This window comes from Monodelphis domestica, chromosome 1 (genome assembly GCF_027887165.1).
Source record: "Monodelphis domestica isolate mMonDom1 chromosome 1, mMonDom1.pri, whole genome shotgun sequence".
NCBI classification, from domain to species: Eukaryota; Metazoa; Chordata; class Mammalia; order Didelphimorphia; family Didelphidae; genus Monodelphis; species Monodelphis domestica.
Genome location: NC_077227.1, coordinates 579906522 through 579921354, shown reverse-complemented (window position 1 = coordinate 579921354; position 14833 = coordinate 579906522). Strand labels below are relative to the sequence as shown.

General features: G+C 34.3%; 1 protein-coding gene across 4 annotated transcripts in view; it reads right to left on the bottom strand.

Annotated features, from left to right (window-relative positions):
- The window catches only part of KCNU1 (potassium calcium-activated channel subfamily U member 1), a 314287-nt gene extending 300173 nt beyond the window's left edge, over positions 1 to 14114 (bottom strand). For 3 of the 4 annotated variants that reach the window (XM_056813504.1, XM_056813506.1, XM_007476336.3), the window contains exon 1: positions 13942 to 14114. In XM_056813504.1, coding sequence (XP_056669482.1) covers positions 13942 to 14070 — 129 coding nt within the window. In that variant the 5' untranslated portion in view covers positions 14071 to 14114. Of the gene's footprint in view, positions 1 to 415; positions 508 to 1561; positions 1701 to 13941 lie in introns of all 4 variants that reach the window. The other variant, XM_056813505.1, reaches the window with a different exon arrangement.
- Between the last annotated feature and the right edge of the window lie 719 nt (positions 14115 to 14833).

The window sequence follows — 14833 nt, the reverse complement described above, 5'->3', positions numbered from 1 at the left end:
ATGGGGTAAGGCAATTTTCCAGCTCAGACAACTTAGAATGTTGGTTAGAAAGGTCTATTTCAATGGGGTGAGAAGGGAACACAGATTAGGGTATACTACAATGAGGTCCACTCCTATTCCCTCCATAAGTTAGAGGCAAGACACCCTTCCACACACAACCCTTGATATCTTGATACTTAGCTCTAGCCAGTAGTGAGGTCCCAATCTCTGGTACAAGGCAGCCCACAGCAGGCCAAACCTGGTGGTACAAGCCAATAGCAGGCCTTATGGTGACCAAATCAGCAAAAGGAGTTCTCAACTTCCAGAGTTCTCAAGTCGTGTACAGTAATGGGGTTGGAAAACTAGATTGTAGGAAATTTTGGCTGGCACTTGGCATAAAATTCTGTTGCAATGTCCATAAACAATTCTAGGTTACCTTTCCAAGGAGGAAAGAAGTGCTTGTGATCACTTGAAGACAAAAGCACAACCAAGAGAGGACTGACCATATCTTTCTTCTGATCATAAAACCTAGGAAGAATGAAATTTTTATACATGTAGAACTAGCTCTGAGAATAGCAACAAGAAAAACTGAAATATAAGAGAGTATCCACTCCAACTTTGGAATAGAGCCCAAATTTAATATAAAGATAAAAAGAAAAGGCTAGAAAAATGAGTAAACATAAAAAAAAAGAAACCTGACATAGTAAACTAGTATAATGATAGGGAAGATCAAGGCACTAACTTGAAAAACAATTATAACAAAGCAACTACATGCAAAACCCCAGATAAAATTAGAACTGGTCTCAAGCAATAGAAGAGCTCAAAAAGTATATTATAAATCAAATAAGAGAGAGGAATGTAGGAAACAGGCTTAATATTACATTGCTCAAGCAGTTATGAATTGTTTTTAAAAAACAAGATAGAAATATACATTAAGAACTTTACTAGAAATGAGGGCAAAAAGTTATTTTTCTATGAAAATATTCATTTTGTAATGACAAAATAACTGGAAATAACACAAATTCAGTGACTGGGAGAATTGGATGAATAGATTGTGATATTTGAATATAATCAATTGTATTATGTTATCAGAAATTATAAATATTAGAATTATGAAGAAAATAATGGAAAATATGAAGATGGAAAAAGAAAAGAGAATAAAAAATAACACACTAGAATTACATTTAAAAATAACAGTGACAAAGTTGAGAGAAAAAAACATCAAATTAAAACAAATCCAAAGGGAACTCAAAAGCAGAGTATCTATGATAGCATATATATATATATATATGTAATTGATATATTTTTAATAAATTATAAATAATGTGGAGTTTATGGCTTTCCACATGTTTTTGAACATTTATTCATTTAAATATTTTTTGGTAGTATTGATGGATACTAAATGTGTAATGAAAATTTTTTCAAAAGGATAGAGAAGGAGGCAGAGGACTGACAGAAGGGAAGATGGATTTGGGGAGATGGCTCTCAAAAGTAAAAGAGAGGAATAAGCAGGTTAAAAATGGAATGAAGGAAAAGAAGCATTTAATTATCATATCTATAAATGTGAATGGGATGAACTCACCCATAAAATGGGAAGTAGATAGCAGAATGTGTCAAAAACCAGAATCCTACAATTTGCTGCCTACAAGAAATACATTTAAAGCAGGAAGACACATGCAGAGTGAAGGTCAGGGGGCAGAGCAGAATCTATTATGCTTCAGCTAAAGTAAAAAAAAAAAGCAAGAGTGTCAATTATGATTTCATACAAATCCAAAGCAAACATATATCTAATTAATAGAGATAAGGAAGGAATGTATAGCTTGGTAAAAAGTAGCAAAGGCAATAAAATACTGTCCATTCTAAACCTATACACACCAAATGATGTATTATCCATATTTTTAAGGAAAACTTAAAGAACAATAAAGTGACAATAAAATTATATTAGTAGGAGACTTCAACTTTCCCAAGTAATAATGAATAAAGAAGTTAATGAGGTGAATTGAATTTTTAAAAGTAAGGTATCATAGACTTCTGGAGAAAATAAAATTGGAATAGAAAATGATAGCCTTTTCAGCAAGTCATGACACCAACACAAATATCGACTATGTAAGATTGTATAAAACCTTACAACCAAATGCAGAAAAGAAAAAAAATATCAGATTTATCTTAATCAGATAATAATGAAATAAAATTATATTCAATAAAAAGTTATGGAAAAATAATTAAAATTAATTGGAAAGTAAGTAATATAATTCTAAAGAATGAGTCAGACAAAGAATAAATCATAGAATCAGTCACTAATTTCATTAAAGAGAATATCAACACGGAGACAATACACCAAGCTTTATAGGATGCAGTCAATGCTATGTTTACAGGAAAAATTATATCTCTAAATGATTACATTCATAAAATAGAAAGAGAGCAGACTGATGAGCTAGATATGTAACTTAAAAAAACTAGAAAAAATTAAAAATCCACAATTAAATATCAAATTGAAAATCCTGAAAATTAAATGAAAAAATAAAATTGAAAGTAATAAAAGCATTGAACTAAAAATAAGACTGAGTTCTTTTTAAGAAAACTCTTCAATAAAATATATTTAATTTGATTTAAAAAATAAGAAAAATCAAACTATCAAAAATAAAGAGTTAATTCACTACTAAATAAAGAGAAAATTTAAGTCATTAAAAACTATTTTACCCAAGTATATGTCAACAAGCTGAAAATCTTAGTAAAAGGATAAACATTTTTTAAAATATAAATTTTCTAGCTTAAGAGAAGAGGTAATATAATACTTAAATGATCCTACTGCAGAGGAAAAAATTGAATCGAAAGATCTCTGAATGAACTCCCTAAATAAAAATTCCCATTGTTAAATGATTCTCATGTGAATTTTACCAAAACTTAAAGAAAATTTATCCCAATACTATCTAAAGTATTTGAAAATTTTGGCAAAGGAATCCTACAAAATTACTTTGATGACACAAATATGATGCTAATACCTTAACCAGAAAGTGAAAAAACAAGGAAAGAAAACTATAGCCCCATTTTCCTAATGAATATTGATCTAAAAATCTTAAATAAAATACTAGCAATGAGACTATAGCTATGTATCACAAGAGTTATCCCCTTCGTGACAAGATAGAATTGAGATCAGAAATGCAGGACTGGTTCAATTTTAGGAAAATTTTCAAGATAATTGACCATGTCAATAACAAAATTATTAGAAACTATATGATTATCTCAATTGATGCAGAAAATGCTTTTGACAAACTATAATACCCATTCTTATTAAAAACACTAGTAGGGGAGGAGTCAAGATGGCTGCTTAGACTCAGCAAAAGTCCAGAACTATATGAAAACCCTTCCACACCAATCAAAAACAAAGTCCTTTGAGGGGACAAAAAACCAAAATCTAACAACAGGTAAGAGTTAGGTGATGCTCCTGCTAGATTCAGCTTAAAAGGTACACAAAAAAGCCTGAATTCTTGAATTCTCAGGTTTAAGGTAAAAGAAGAAGGTAGATCCCAGAACCCTATAACTCTCTGGCATTTTCTGGAATCTCAGAGTGAGGGCTCTAGCCTATAGGCAGTGCTTTGCTGGCACAGCTGTGCCAGGCTCAGGGTGCTGACTACAGTTGTCAGGGAGCCAGCTGGAGCAAAAGGAAGGAGAGGGCAGTCTAGCCACAGCCAAAACTCTCCATCTTGTCCCCCACACACCTTCTCAAGGTTTTGGTCTCAGGGCATATCCATGTCTGCAAATAAGCTCCACCCTGGCTTAATCTTATCAATAGGGCAGATAAAAAGACTTCAGAGGACAGGGAAACTCAATCTCCAATACCTCTTGCCCACTGAATGCTCTGAGAGCCTTGCTAACTAAGCTCCCCAGGAGAAGGCTGCAACCACTATGGAATACCTTTTAACAGGGAGAGAAACACAGCCCCCTTCAGCCTCCACACCTTTACCTACACCTTCAGCTTCTGCTGCCAGCTGTTAAGGGTAAATTTTACAGTTGAGACTTTATAAATATATATTAATATATAATATAATATTATATATATATATAATATAATAAAATAAATATATATATAAATATATATAGTATATTTGTATATAAATAGTATATATATATATATAAATATATATATATATATATATACTAGTTGGTGGCCAGGGATTAAATTCTAAATCCCAATGAAATACTCAAATCAGAATGGAATTTTATCGTGGTTTATTTGCAATAGAAGGAAGAAATTAAGAATGAGGGAGAGAGAGAGAAAGGGAAGAAAATCTGTTCTGGCCTGATCTGAGCCAGGGGGAGTTCAGAGGCCTCAGCCAAGGGGCCTTCCCAGAAGATTAAATCTAGCTTGGCTTCCAGCCATGAGGCCTACTCCAAGATGAGGGGCTTCCTTGCAGGCTAGTGCCTCCAGAAAGGGCCAAGGAAAAGGGGAATCACCCTTAAAACTCACCACGTGGTCGTCTAAGTGAAGTAGGCTCAGGTCTCATTATGGAGCTCCTCCAAGTCAAGTTCCACCGCCAAAGTCTATCTCACAGAAAGTGACATGAAATATAAAGGCAGTTTTTTATGTCAATTCCCGTGTCTTACATGTAACACTGGTGGCTTAAACTTGGCTTTGGACAGCCTAGGGATCCAGTCAGTTGTTTCTGATTTGTCATCTTGCTTGCACATGTGGATCATAGACCTTCCTCTCCCACACTTAATCCTTAAGTGGGGTTGTATACATTCCTGGTTACTAGAATTCTAAAGACTAAGCAGGGTGGAGTAAATCTAAAATTCACACAGCTGGGGAAGACCTGACCTCAGGAATCATTAATATTCTATCAACCTAATCTAGTCAATCAGCAGAGGAGAGAAGAAGCCCCCTCAGGACAGAATAGCTCAAACCCACAGATCCAGCAAAGAAACAGAAGTACACAATTAAAGCCAATATCAGGGGGGAAAGAAGGAAAAACTATGAGTAAACAACAGAAAAAGAAAAAAGAAATTACAATCAACAGCTTTTTTCCAGATAATGAACAAAGAGCAAATGGAACAAAGGAAAACCAAGGAACGCCATGCAAAACCACAGAAATTCCAGTGAATTGGACATGGGCTTTGGAAGAACTCAAACCATAATTCAAAAAACAAGAGAGGCTGAAGACAATTGGGAAAAAAATCCTTAAAAAGCAAAATAAGTCATCTGGAAACAGAGGCACAAGAAATAAAACAAGAAAATAGTGTCTTGAAAGTCAGAATTGATCAGCTTGAAAATAAGGCAAAGAAGGTGAAAGATGACCTACAAAAAAAAAATCAGCCCAGAAGGAGGATGACCAAAAAGCTGGGATGAAATTCAGTCTTTAAAAATTAGAATCCCCAAACTAGAAGCAAATGACTTCACAAGGTAGAAAGAGTCTATAAAACAAAATCAAAAGAATAAAAATATTGAGGAAAATATGAAACACCTCATTGACAAAATTACACACATTGAAAACAGATGCAGGATAATTTAAGAATTTTTGAACTACTAGAAGATCATGACAAAAGAAAAAGGCTGGACATCATTCCGCAGGAAACTATCCAAAAAAACTGTCCAGACATGCTTGAACAAAAGAGAAAAGTGGAGATTGAAAGAATCCACAGATCACCTCCTGCATTTAATTCCCAATTGACAGTGTCTGGGAATGTAATAGCCAAGAACTACCAGACTAAAGAAAATATATTGCAAGCTGCTAAGAAGTCATTCAGATATCATGGAAACACAGTACCTAGCTGCATCCACACTGAAGAACCAGAAGGCATGGAATATGATATTCCTGAAAGCAAGGGAAATGGGTCTACAGCTAAGTAAGAATCAACTACCCCACAAAACTGAATATATTCTTGCAGGGGAAAATATATTCATTTACATAATATAAATTGCCCAGATTAATAAAAGAGTAAATTGAATTCTTAAACAATCCCATCTCAGAAATAGAATCAAACAAGCCATCAAAGAAGTCCCTAAGAAAAAAATCCTCAAGGCCAGATGGATTCACAAGTGAATTCTATCAAACATTTAAAGAACAGCTAATCCCAATACTATACAAATTATTAGACAAAATAAGCAAAAAAGGAGTTTTACAATATTCCTTTTGAGACACAAATATAGTACTGATTCCAAAGCCAGGCAGACCAAATTCATTGTTCGATGCAAAAATCTTAAATAGAATACTAGCAAAAAGACTCCAGCAAGTTATAATGAGGGTTATTCACTATGATCAGGTTAGATTTATACCAGGAATGTGTATTTTAATAAAAATCCAAGATTTTGAAAAGGTTTTTTTGTTTGAGAAACATCTTCAAGGAAGTAGCTTGCTAACTCCTAAATCCAGAGAATGAACAGTTGCAGAAAGAAAGTAGTTTTGAAGTTCACAAATGCAAAGATGATTTAATATTAGGAAAATCACCTACATAATTGACCATATCAACAACCAAACCAACAGAAATCATGTGATTATCTCAAGAGATGCAGAAAAAACCTTTTCCAAAATACAACATTCATTCCTATTGAAAACACTAGAAAGTATAGGAATAGATGAGCCTAAAAATAACAAAGAATATATATTTAAAACCATCAGCAAGCATCATCTGAAATGGGGGCACATTAGAAGCTTTCTCAATAAGATCAGGAGTGAAATAAGGATGCCCATTATCACCTCTATTATTTAACATTGTATTAGAAATGCTAGAGGCAGGAGTTAGAGAAGAAAAAGAAATTGAAAGGACTAAAGTAGGCAATGAGGAGACTAAACTATCACTCTTTGCAGATGATATGATGGTTTACTTAGAGAATCAACTAAAAAGCTAGTGGAAATAATCAACAACTTCAGCAAAATTGCAGGTTACAAAATAAACCCACATAAATCATCAGCATTTCTATATATTTTCAACACAACTCAGCAGCAAGAGTTAGAAAGAGAAATTCCATTTAAAATTACCCTAGACAATATAAAATATTTAGGAATGTATTTTCCAAGACAAACCCAGTAATTATATGAATACAACTACAAAACACTTTCCACACAATTAAAACTAGATCTAAATAATTGGGGAAAAAAGCATTAATTGCTCATGGGTGGGATGAGCTAATTAATATAATAAAAGTGACTATCCTACCCAAAGTAATTTACTTATTTAGTGCCATACCTATCAAACTATCAAAAATTTTTACCAAATTTAAAAAAAATAGTAAAGTTAATTAGGAAGAACAAAAAATCAAGAATATCAAGCAAACTAATGAAAAAAAAAGTGAATAATAGGGGCCTAGCAGTACCTGGTCTAAAATTGAACTATAAAGCAATGGTCTGAAATGTAACTCTCATGATTGGTAAGGGATCACTGTATTGCTAAATAGCTATAAAATTGGGCATACTCTGATATAGAAACACAACTAATAGTTCTATATCCCAAAGAAAATTTTTAAAGGGAAAATATTTATTTGTATAAACAAAAATATTATAGCAGATTTTTGTTTTTGTCATGGAAACTGGAAATTGAGGAGATACTCAGTAATTTGGGAATGGATCAACAAGTTGTAGTATATGGTTGTGATGGGAATCTATTGTGTTATAAGAAATGATGAGCAGGATCATGTCAGGAAAAAAACCCAGTAAAGACTTACGTGAACTGATTCAAAGCAATGTGAGCAGAACAAGAGAATATTATACATAGTATCAGCAATATTGCATAATGATCCACCAAGAATGACTTGGTCATTTTAAGCCAATGATCAATTGTAAAGCACTCATGATGAAAAAATGCTATCCTTCTTTAAAAAAGAACTTATGGAGTCTGTATACAGATCAAATCATACTTCACTTTATTTTCTTCATTTCTTTTTTAGTCTGAGTTTTTTTTTTCCATAACATAACCAATATGGAAATGTTTTGCATGATAACATGTATAGATCAAATTGCTTCCTGTGTGGGGGAAGGTGGAAAGGGAAGGTAAGAGAGAGAATTAAGACCTGAAAATTTTAGAAAAAAGATATTAAAAATTGTTTTTATATGTAATTGGGAAAAACATATTATATAGTCTTGGAAAAAAGAAATCTAACATGTTTTGAGCATGTAGCATGTGCTTAGTATTCAGTAACAATATAATTCTAATTATTATTAAAAACTGTATTTAAATTCTTTAAAAAGATATTTATGCTCAGGGAATGTTTAAATAAATTACATCTGAGTTCCTCTCTAACTTGGAGATTCTATAGTATTGTGAGTAATAGATTGACTTCACCTCCTCTCCTTCCATTCCTGATATGACCCCTGGCAAGCTTATTTCCTAATTTATACACCCTTCAAACAATGCACACGCAAATTTACTACCATTCATCAAAGTGTCTTGTATAGAGAGGGGTTTTAATAATTTTTTTCCTGAAATATGGGATGAACTATACACTGACTAGTTCTGTGGACTCTGGCTCACAATCCTCCTGTACTTAGCTCATAGCAGATGAATATGCAATTGAGAAATATTTAACAGAATAAATAAAAAGACTATAAGGCATAAAAATATGACATTTTAAAACTATAAATATGTAGCCTACAAGGATCTTTATGTATGGATTAGTGTCCCCATTTGAGTATAGCATCATGGCTATATATCATTATCTTGATCATCCAGATTTCCGAGTTTCTTTTGAGGTCACCACAATGTTTCTGGTCACTCTGGTTCACATCCAGAGGTATCATAGAATCTTCTCTATCCTTTCCTCCCTTCCCCATCTCCAGTCAACCAACTGTGTATCATCATGTTAATTTCATATACACATTGCATTTCATATTTGCTTCCTTCCTATTACTCAGGAACCAGCTTGTTCAGATTTTCCCCTTCTTCACTTGGATTATTGCAACAAACAACATGACTTTTTTCTCCAGTCTTCCATATATAGCTTTCACAGCTCATAAAGTGATCTCACTTGAGGAGAGTCTGGCTATGTTATTCTACTTGTCACTATCCTTCATTGGCTCCCTGTTAGCTCCAGGATAAAATTATACCTTTCCACGTGAAATTTATTGGAATCCATAGTTTTATTCTAGCCAGCTTTCCCTTACTTATTATATGTTGTTAAACTCTCCTCCACATATTTTATATTCTAAACAAACAGTCTTAATTGCTATTCCCTGAACATATTGAACCAATATCTGGAATATATTCATTATTCACCTTTGTTTCTTAGAATCTCAAGATCATTCCTTATTTTCTTGGATTATAGTATTTAAACCCACTTTCCTCAATTAATTTGTACTTCTTTTGAATATATTTAATATATATTGACTATGTAAATATTGCATGTGGTATCTCTCCCTATAGAATGTAAGCTCCTTGAGGTCAAATACCATTATTTTTTGTCATTGAATAACTCACATTTGAAGGTGCTAGATGAGTGAGCGGATAGAGTGATAAGTCTACAGTCAGAAGGACCTGAGTCAAAGCTGGCCTCAGACACTCACCAGTAGTGTAACCCATGGCAAATCATTTAACTTCTGTTTGCCTCAATCCACTGGGGAAAGAAATGGCAAACCACACCAGTGTCTTTGCTAAGAAAATCTCATGGACAGTATTGTATTCATGGAGTCAAGAAAAGTTGGACCCAACTGAAAAATGGCAAACCAGCATCTAGCAATAACTTGACATAAAGCCCTATGTTCAATAAAAATTTGTTTATTGATTGTTTAGTATCCGTCACTTCACTTAAGAATCAGCTGGGTGGCTCAGTGGATTGAGAGCCAAGCCTAGATATGGGTTGTTGTAGGTTCAAATCTGGCCTCAGACACTTCCCAGCTGTGTGACCCTGGGCAAGTCACATAAGCCCCATTGCCTAGCCCTTAGCACTCTTCTACCTTGGAACCAACATGTAGTATTGATTCTAAGATAGAAGGTAAGTATTAAAAAAAATACACATATGTGCCACCTCTTATGGGAAGTCTTTCATGATTTCAACCCTTATAATTTCTTTCTTCCTCCCACTTATCTTATATCTCTCTCTCTCCTTCTTTGTCTCTCTTTATCCCTATATCTTTATCTTTCTCTCTAATCTCTATCTCTATCTCTTCTATTTATATCTACTTATCACCAAAGTGTGTATGTATGTATATATATATATATATATATATATATATATATATATATGTACATATATATGGGGGGGGGCTTAAGGATCTAATATGTACGGCTTTCATTTTGTTTTTGTATCTCTGGTTCCTAGCATGCTACCTTCCACATATTAGTCCTTAATGTTTAATAATTTCTCAAAATTTAGAATTTACTATCTGTCCTTCAAAAGTAAAACCAACACAATATAAAACTTAAACTTTTGTTTTAGCTGAGCTATTAGGAATAATGGTTCTTCACTGATAAAATTTTATCATTGTGGTCATCACAACATGCTATCTCTTTTAGTCTTTGGACCTTTGTCTGAAATGGTTTGGTATGGGTATGAAAAACACATGCATTTATGCACTATTCATTTTATGTTCATATGTGTTTTGTGTCTAAGCAGCTATGAGGTTTCCACTGAACCAGAAGCCAGCAGACTTTGCTTCTACACTTTCTATAATTATAATTTGCTATATAATTCTGGAGAAGTCACAAACACTTTCCTGGCTTCATTTTCTTCCTCTATTAAATGAAGATTTAGGACAAAATGTTTTTCAAGATCCCTTCCAGTTTTTTAACTATGTGATGCCCAATGTAGAAGTAGGCCTTTGTTGTATAAGCTTACTGTCTCCATACTATCATGCCATCTTTTGAAGGGACATGCTAAATTTGGAAGTTATCAAGAAATAGACTGAAAGCTCACATGATAATGAATGAACTGATAACTATTTACTTACAATTATTTTAAGTAGATGCTTCTCAAGAATTAACACTTTTCTACTCTTCCCAGGGTCTAGCTCACAAATGTATATACTGTTGTAGGTGCTTAATAAATAGGTATGGAATGAAAGAATCAGTGAAAAGGTGATAATCTATTTCTCTGTTTCTCTCTGGAAGTAAAATTTACCATAGATACATAAAAAAGCACTAGAAGCATACAAAGCCTTTATATACATTATTTTATTTAGCTTTTGTAGCCTTGTCAAGTAGATATAATTCTATATGAATTATTCTCTAGCAGATGAGGAAACTGAGTTTCATAGAGGAGCAATACCAGTGAGTGCAATAGGTAGAAAATACATGACTTTATGACCGAGATATTTTTTTCAATTATATGATTCTTCATCTTAATTAGGATAAACCACCTGCCTTATTCAAAATGAGATTTTAGCAGGGTGAAATAAAACCTATACAAATACACGATGTTATACAATTAAATTTAAAATAAGTATAGTCCAGATTAGGGTATATTAAGAGCTAAGACAGGTCCAAGTGTTATGTAAGGCTAGAGGAACAACATCAATAAATAATAATAATAATCATAGTTGGCATTTATATGGTGCTTACTATATGCCAGGTATTATGCTAAGCACTTAGCAAATATCATCTTTTTTCCTCACATTTGATTCTCACAACAACTCTGTGAGGTAGGTGCTGTTATCTTCTGTATTTCATAGTTGAAGAAACTTAGACAGATAGAGGTTAGAACCTGTTCCCAGGACCACAAAGTATTAAGTGCCTTTGTCACATCTGAACTCAGGTCTTCCTGACTCCAGGAATAATGAGCTATCCATTGTGCCAGATAACTTCCTTTAAGAAAAGAAAGATAATTTTTTTACTGGTCAGATTGCAAATGAGTTCATGGAGTTTTGAGAAATGTTTATCATTTCCAAAAAGAAGACAGGGAGGGATGCAGGGATGGAGGGAGGGAGGAAGCAGGCCAGAGATAAGGGGAAATGGGAGAAGAAGAGGAAGACAGGACAAGTTTTAAACACATGAAGAAGGGTGAGGAGTCCAATTTGCTCAATGTAGAATAAGTAATTGGAGTAATCAGTAGCAAAGGAGATAAAAAAAAAATTGAGAACCTTAAATGCCAGGCTAAGCAGTTTGGACTTTCTTCAGAGGATTTCAGGGGAAAGTTGAAGCATTTTGATTAGAGAGGCCACATGATCAAATCAGGACAACAGACAAATGTGGTAGATATAATTCTGAAGGCAGGCTTAGAGGGAGAAGAGGCTGAAGGTAGGACCATATTAGGAGCCACTGCTATATATTACTAGGTAGCCCATGCCAGCCATGTGTCCCTAAATAGGATAATAGCCATGGGACTAGAAAGGCTATAGCTAGGTGGAACAGTGGGAAGAGTGCCAGACATGGAGTCAGGAAGACTCTTCTTCCTTTATCTGTAAAATGAGCTGGAGAAGGAAATGACCAGCCATCCCAGGACCTTTGCCAAGAAAACCCCGAATAGGGGCATGAAGAATTGGACATGACTGATGGGAAAATGACTTAAATGGATGAAAGAGTTGTTACAAAAACAGAATTTGTGGAACTTATTGACTGATTACATTCAGGAAGAAGCAATAGGAAGCTCTTGGACTTCACAGAATTGAAGATTGGCATGATCAGAACTCTGTTTATGGAAATCTCATTGGCAGCAGTCTATAGATGGACTGCATAGAGGCAAAGCATAAGGTAAATGGTACAATTTAGAAGTTGTTGCAATAATCAAGGTGAGAAATGATTAGGAACTACACTAGGTGGTGGCTGCATGAATAGAGAAAAGAGGTCAGAGACAAGAAATTTATGGGAACAGAAATGACAATATTTAGTAAGAGACTGGATATTTGAGGTGTGGTAAAGAGTCCAGTGAAATGCCAAGATTACAAACCAGAAAAACTAACTAGAAGGAGAATATCCTTCCCTCAGTGGATATAGAGATATTGATAGAGGAAAGGGTTTTGGAGGAAATATAATGAATTCAATTTGAGGTTTGTTGAGATGGAGATGTCTCTGGGACACATTTGAAATATCTAAAAGGCAATTTTTGAGGTGGAATAGAAGCATGGGGCAAATGGGGCTTATTACTGAAATAGTTGATGAAACAATAGGATTGAATAAGATTTCTAAGGGAGAAGAAACATAGGTCATGGACAAAATCTCCGAGAATGACACAATTAAGGAACTCAGAAAAAGAAAAAGGAAATGGTGTTTTAATGCCCCAGGAATGCATCAGGGACAGTGTTTGACTCCTGGTAAAATGAAGTCAAAGATATGGAGAATGGGAAAATCAAAAGAACTGTGGGGAGTCATGATGAGAAGGAGTGGCTTTAATGTGAATGAGGAAGTGTGAGGCATGAAGGAAAAGAAAATTTGGTTAGAGAGTCCAATTCTGGGTATGGTGAGATCTAAGCTACGGCATGATGGGTTTGTGAATATCATGGAGTTTAGGTAGAAATACTAAGAGCAGAGGGGGTTGAAGAACTATGAAGGTATACTGCCAGAAGGAATATCACTGTTAATATCAAGTTTCCTAAGAATGATGATAAAGTTTTGGGAAGGGAAGGAAATTTGTGAATTGAAGGCTAAAGGTATTTGATAAAGATATGAGACAGCTAGAAATCAGATAATGACATCAACAGGAATGGATGAAAGAGAGATATAATAAGATCATATAAACTGTTTTAAAGTGAACCTCCCACAGCCACTAAAATCCTCCCCTTGCCACAGTTACTAAAAAGATATTATTTCTACTTTTGAAAACATCCTCTTCCCCCTTCCATAAAAAAAAAATGAACAACATAACTCTTCTAGAAAGTGGGATCTCACAAAGGTCCATCTGGGTTCTCTGGAGTAAGAAAAGAGCTTTTCTTCAATCAGTCACTAGGGGTAGGCATGGGAGAGGGATCATGTCAGAGGAAGTAATCCAGTTTAACTCATGAGAATTAAAAGTTTTTCTCAACTTAAATCAATGCCAAAGCTCCCTGTAGGATCCCGGAGGATCCCAAATAAGTAATCAAGTTATTTTAAGCCACTACTTACCCTGAAGAAGTCATATTTTCTTGACAGAATCCTTACTTGCCTGCCTATGTATAAAATGACCAGTCCAACTAAGAAAGTTGCTATAGAGGACAAAAAGAAGGCCTTTTGCACTTCTATTGGGCAGGCCATTTTGTACTCTTTCTTTAGAATGTGAAACTTTACAGAGAATGTGAAAACATGGGATTCTGGGGCTTTTGTGATGCCATGATTACATGGCAAGAATTCCAGGAATAAGTACTGATTTGGTATCATTCCACTAGACAAAGACTGAGGGTTGAAATTATCAAGATTATTCTAACTCTTCAGTTATTGGATTTAGACAAGGGTCCAAGAAGTAACATCCAAGCACATAGACAATGATTATTTACTTTGAGAGTCAGAAGAGTAGTGTTCTCCTCCTGATTCCCCTATTGCCTTATTTTTTGAGCAGAGATAAGGTTATTCTTTGTAGCTCAGTCTACCAACTTAGTTTAATTTATGTAATTCAAATGAATGAATCAAATGAGTGGGGAAAGAATCTGTCATTCAGAATGCCAGAGACCATCTCATCTGATACATATCTAAGGAGGAGCTTTCATGTACTATGCTTCACAGGGAGTCAACTGGAACTTGAAGGTTTTCAGACCTCAAGAAGATGTGTGACATAATGGATAGAAAGCTGGACCTAGAGTCAGCAAGATCTAACTGAATTTTCCCTCTCAGAGTCATTGACTGTACATCATGCACAAGTCCCTCCAAATTTAAGCCTGTTACCTAGTCCATAAAATGGGTATACCCATACCTACAGAACCTACCTAACAGCATTGTCATGAGGCTTAAATAAGATAATGTGGGTGAATTACTTTATGGATTTTAAAACATTAGGTAAATTTCAGTTATTATTGATCAATCA